This window comes from Scylla paramamosain, chromosome 42 (assembly GCF_035594125.1).
Source record: "Scylla paramamosain isolate STU-SP2022 chromosome 42, ASM3559412v1, whole genome shotgun sequence".
Classification (NCBI taxonomy): Eukaryota; Metazoa; Arthropoda; class Malacostraca; order Decapoda; family Portunidae; genus Scylla; species Scylla paramamosain.
In genome coordinates this window covers 2,724,946-2,730,000 of record NC_087192.1, presented here as the reverse complement: position 1 = coordinate 2,730,000, position 5,055 = coordinate 2,724,946, and the positions used below count along the sequence as shown (strand labels likewise).

The window sequence follows — 5,055 nt, the reverse complement described above, 5'->3', positions numbered from 1 at the left end:
GTAGTAAGGAACAGGTGGCAGCTATGAAGTGGGATGGTCAGTAGTAGCAGCAGCAGCAGCAGCAGCAGCACACACACACACACACACACACACACACACACACACACACACACACACACACACACACACACACACAACAGCCTTACTGATAACGAACTCGTACTGCGCCGTGCCATTCATCTCTCTCTCTCTCTCTCTCTCTCTCTCTCTCTCTCTCTCTCTCTCTCTCTCTCTCTCTCTCTCTCTCTTGTCTTGCCTCCGCCTCCGCCCAAAACAGAATTATCGAACAACGAATCTTCCCTCTGATTTTTATCACGCAGCGACCCACGAATGAGAGAGAGAGAGAGAGAGAGAGAGAGAGAGAGAGAGAGAGAGAGAGAGAGAGAGAGAGAGAGAGAGAGAGAGAGAGAGACTGGCTTTAATGTGCATGTATATTTGATTTCCCACTTTTTTCCTGATTTAATGAAGGAAAGAGAAATATTAATGATGGTAATGATGGTGTTAATGGTGCTAATAATAATAATTATTCTAATAATAATAATAATAATAATAATAATAATAATAATAATAATAATAATAATGACAATAATGCATTCAAGTACAATCTGGCATTCAATATATTTACTATTTACTTTCAGATACATTTACATTAATCTGTCAATGTAAAATGTCATTATATTCCACTGCCAATGTTACTATTACTGCAAAATATCACTATCTTTCACTATAAAATGCCAATATCTAACTGTCAACGTCACTACCTCACTATCAAAGTCATTCTCACTGTAAGATGTCACTCACTGTAAATAAATATCACCATCTTTCACTATCAATGTCACCATCACTGTCTTTCACTATAAATATCACTGCCTCACTGTCTATGTCACCATCTTTCAGTCACTGTCACCATCACTGTAAACGTCACTCCCACTGTCTTTCACTATCTTTCACTATAAATATCACTGCCTCACTGTCACCATCTTTCAGTCTATCTCACTATCACTGGAAACGTCACTGTCTCACTATAAATGTCCGTGTTTCACTATAACTGTCACTATCACAGCCAATGCCTCTGACTCACTGTACATGTCACTATCTCACTGTCAACGCTATTATCTTTCATCGTCATTGTGCATCACTGTTTATCAGAGCGTGTGACAATGAAACATGAAATCCCACTCCCCCTTCTCTCTCTCTCTCTCTCTCTCTCTCTCTCTCTCTCTCTCTCTCTCTCTCTCTCTCTCTCTCTCTCTCTCTCTCTCTCTCTGCCATGTTAAGTTCACTATTGCCAGAATGAATAAGGTCAAATGAAGCCCCAACATTGCTTCATTATACATTCAAATAAGTAAATAACAAATATGTAAATAAATAAATACATAAATAAATTACAAAGGAACACAAAGGAAGAGCAGGCAGCAGCACACCTTTTGGCCTCATCTGATCATTTCCCCGGCGCCTCAAAACGGTTCACCCTCCCAGCGCTACCCGTTGTAAGAAAGAGTGTTTCAAATTTGCGTCCATTGTCTACAAGGAAGCACTGATAATTTCTACAGTGATTCACCGTTCAAACTTCACAACGTTCCCTATTATAACTGTCTGGAGAAAAAGGGGGAAGCTGACGTTCACTGTATTCAGGTAGTGGTGATTTCTACAGTGATTCATAACAGTTTAAGCTTCACGGCGCTCTTTGCTGTGACGGAAAAGGCTTGAAGTCTGCGCTCACCACTGAGAGGATAGGCAAGTCGATGTTCACTGTGCTCAAGTAAATGAACAAATAGCGTTTACTACCTAACTAAAAGGGGTAAATTGACGTTCTCCATCTTAAAAGAAAATCAAACAGACTCGCGTTTACAACCTACAGAAAAGGATAAATTGACTTTGTACTATAAAAAAAAAAAAAACACGACCCCACAAACGTTACGACCGCAGATCATTTTCCGCTACCATTCCGTTCCAACTCCGGCCTCAGCGTTGCCCGTAGACGTTAAATTTTACTTCAGCTCTCCCGAGACGTGACAGCGAGGACATGACTCAGCGGTGAGGATATACCCTGTGCTGGTGGAGCCTTCCTTGTGGCATACATCGCTGCAGAACTAGAGAAACCCAAGCGACCAAAGAAAAGGCGAGTTTAAGGGGTCATAGTACACACAAACATGGCGTGTAGACGTCATCAGCTGCATCTCCTCACCACAGACTCTGCATTTCCTTTTCCTTTTTTTTTTCTTTTTTTTCCGGAAGCAACTTCTGCGGTTATTTATTTATCTATCTATTTATTTATTTATTTATTTATTATTATTTATTTTTTTATCAATATGGTCTCGTGTGGCCGCTGCGTCCTTTTCTTATAACTTTTGGTCGCACGTTCGCTCCATACACGGCGAGATTTGCTTACGATTCCGGCGGCCAGATCCGGCGGTCGTAACGTCTATGGGGCCCTTCATCGTGTATGGAGTGATCGTACAAGTAACGGGCGGAGTCAGCAGATGCATCGGAACCTGCCACCACCAGATTCTTGGCTTCCGTTTCAGGTGAGGCGACCGGAAGTCTGAAGGTGTGTGGCATTGTCGTGCGATCTACTTCAGTTCTGAAGCAACACTCACAGCGTGAAGACGACTGCGACGTCCGCTGATAAGAGTTTTGGGCCAATTTAATTAAATTTTATGAGGAACAACCTTGTCTATGGAAGTCTATGGAAGAAATAAAAATTATAGCGACAAAGTACAAGGTATGCAGCACATGACATTTTAATAGAGACGCTACAAATAAAAAAAAAAGGATGCAACGAGGCTTTAGTGATAAAATTAATAAATAAGTAACCGCAGCAGTTGCTTCAGAAAAAAAAAAAATGCAGAGTCCATGGCGAGGAGCTTCAGCTGATGACGTCTGCAAGCCAAGTCTGTGCACTAAGACTCGCTGTCACTCTGAACGTCTGTGCCTCCATGGGCATTCTTACTCCGGCTGAGGCCGGAGTAAGAATGCCTGGAACTGGAACTGGAACTGAACTTGATCTGCGGTCGTCACGTCAGTGGGGCCTTTAACGTATGTATAAAAACAATAATGATTCACGATCACTGGGTAAACGAAAAAATCCTTCAGTTTAGCATCCACCACCTTAACGGAAAAAAAAAAAAGAAAAAGAAAGAAAAGTTCACTTAAAAAAAAAAAAGTGAAAATTTCGTTCACTGATTGAAGGAAAAGTCTTGACGTTCACCAAAAGACCAGTTTAACATTTTCATTATTAAATCAACGTTCACTTCTGCATCATTTCACGTTCCAGTAAGCGATACGTACGCACGCACACATACGTACACACACGCACTGGCCCCGCGCCCTCGCCACCACCAGGACAAAACACAGCACTGATGCACGACCACCACCACCACCACCACCACCCTACCGTCACTATCGCTAACACCACCACCACTATCACTATCAGCGGCCCTATTGGCTCATGTTATTTCATCCTTATGGAGATAACAACACTTGTCTCGATCAGCTCACCCTCACCTGACAGCGACTTCTGCTTCATGACCAAGGAAAGGAAAGGCTAGGAAGAAGATATGATAAAATGTAATAGTGAGAATAAAATAAAAGTAAAATGGTAAATAATTTGCATTCTGAAGCTAAAGAAAATATATAAAACAAGATAGAAATGTAAAAGAAAAAAAGTGGGTACAAAATTTAAGGGAAAAATATCAGTACTATAGGAAACTTAAAGAGAATGAATGAATGAATTAATGAATGAATGAATGAATGAATGAATGAGTTAGTTTTTTTTAATCAATAAATAAATATATATATATATATATATATATATATATATATATATATATATATATATATATATATATATATATATATATATATATATATATATAAAATCTACAAAATCATAAGTACGAAAAAAAAGGAAATGGAACAAAAATACGAAAGAAATATAGAGGAAAAAAAGAAAAGAAGGAAAATACAAATAATGTTTTTCCTTTTCTTAACTTCAATGTTTCTTTATTTATCCGTTTTCTTTAATTCATCTCTATTCTTTCCTTCATTCTTTCTTTCTTTTCTCCTCTTTTACTTCTTATTTACGATCGTGTAAAGGGAGGGAAAAGATGCTATGCTTGCGAGAGAGAGAGAGAGAGAGAGAGAGAGAGAGAGAGAGAGAGAGAGAGAGAGAGAGAGAGAGAGAGAGACGAACGAAGACATTATTTTAATTTCTGATTCGTAATACGATTTTTTATTTGACTTTTTACGATTTTATCTTTTCCTCTTTTTACTAATCTCTCTCTCTCTCTCTCTCTCTCTCTCTCTCTCTCTCTCTCTCTCTCTCTCTCTCTCTCTACCAACCTTCCTCCTCTTCTTCCCTTTCTCATTCCCTCCTTTCTTCTCTCCTTATTTATCCTACCTCCCTCTCCTCACTCTTTTCCTCCCCTACGTTCCTTTCTTCTTCCTCCTTTCCTCCCCTTCCTTCTTCTTTCCTATTATTCTACCTCCCTTTCCTTACTCTTTTCCTTGCTTCTTTCCTTCTTCTCGTCCCTCCTACACCTCCATTTTCTCTCCCTTCCTATCTCTATTACCCCTCTCTACCTGCCTGCCTTTATTGCTCTTCCTCCTTCCTTTTCCTTCCCTTCCCTCCATTCTCTTCCTTTCCTCCTTCCTTTCCTCCCGCTTTTATTCCCTTCCTTTCCTTTCCCTAATTCCCTGCCTTCCTCCTCTCTTCCTTCCTTCCCTTTTCTTCTCTTTTCTTCTCTTCCCAAATCTGTTTGTTCTCTAATCCCTATCAGGAGAAATTTTGTTTACTCTCTCTCTCTCTCTCTCTCTCTCTCTCTCTCTCTCTCTCTCTCTCTCTCTCTCTCTCTCTCTCTCTCTTCTACTTTACATCATTAAGTTTCTTTTCATTTCTTTCTTTCTTTTCAAGTTTTTCTTTTTATTTTGATTCTCTTTCTCTTCTTTTTGTTTTCCTTTCTCTTTTCGTTTTTTCCTATTTTCCTCTCCTCCTCTTCCTCTTGACACTCTTTTTCGCAAACCCTTTATTTTTATTTTATTTTTTTTTATTTT

The 5,055-nt window shown here is 39.4% G+C and overlaps 1 protein-coding gene across 6 annotated transcripts in view; it reads right to left on the bottom strand.

Moving 5' to 3' along the window:
* LOC135093317 (protein phosphatase 1 regulatory subunit 14C-like) overlaps nt 1–3,416 on the bottom strand; it is a 55,902-nt gene extending 52,486 nt beyond the window's left edge. Inside the window, exon 1 of one of the 6 annotated variants that reach the window (XM_063992489.1) lies at nt 3,398–3,416. Coding sequence is in view for 1 of the 6 variants with exons in the window: in XM_063992484.1 (XP_063848554.1) it covers nt 1,425–1,437 (13 nt within the window). In the remaining 5 variants the exon portion in view is untranslated. Of the gene's footprint in view, nt 1–1,424; nt 1,453–3,211 lie in introns of those variants that run through there. The other 5 variants (XM_063992485.1, XM_063992487.1, XM_063992488.1 and 2 more) reach the window with 5 other exon arrangements.
* Nucleotides 3,417–5,055: the final 1,639 nt, after the last annotated feature.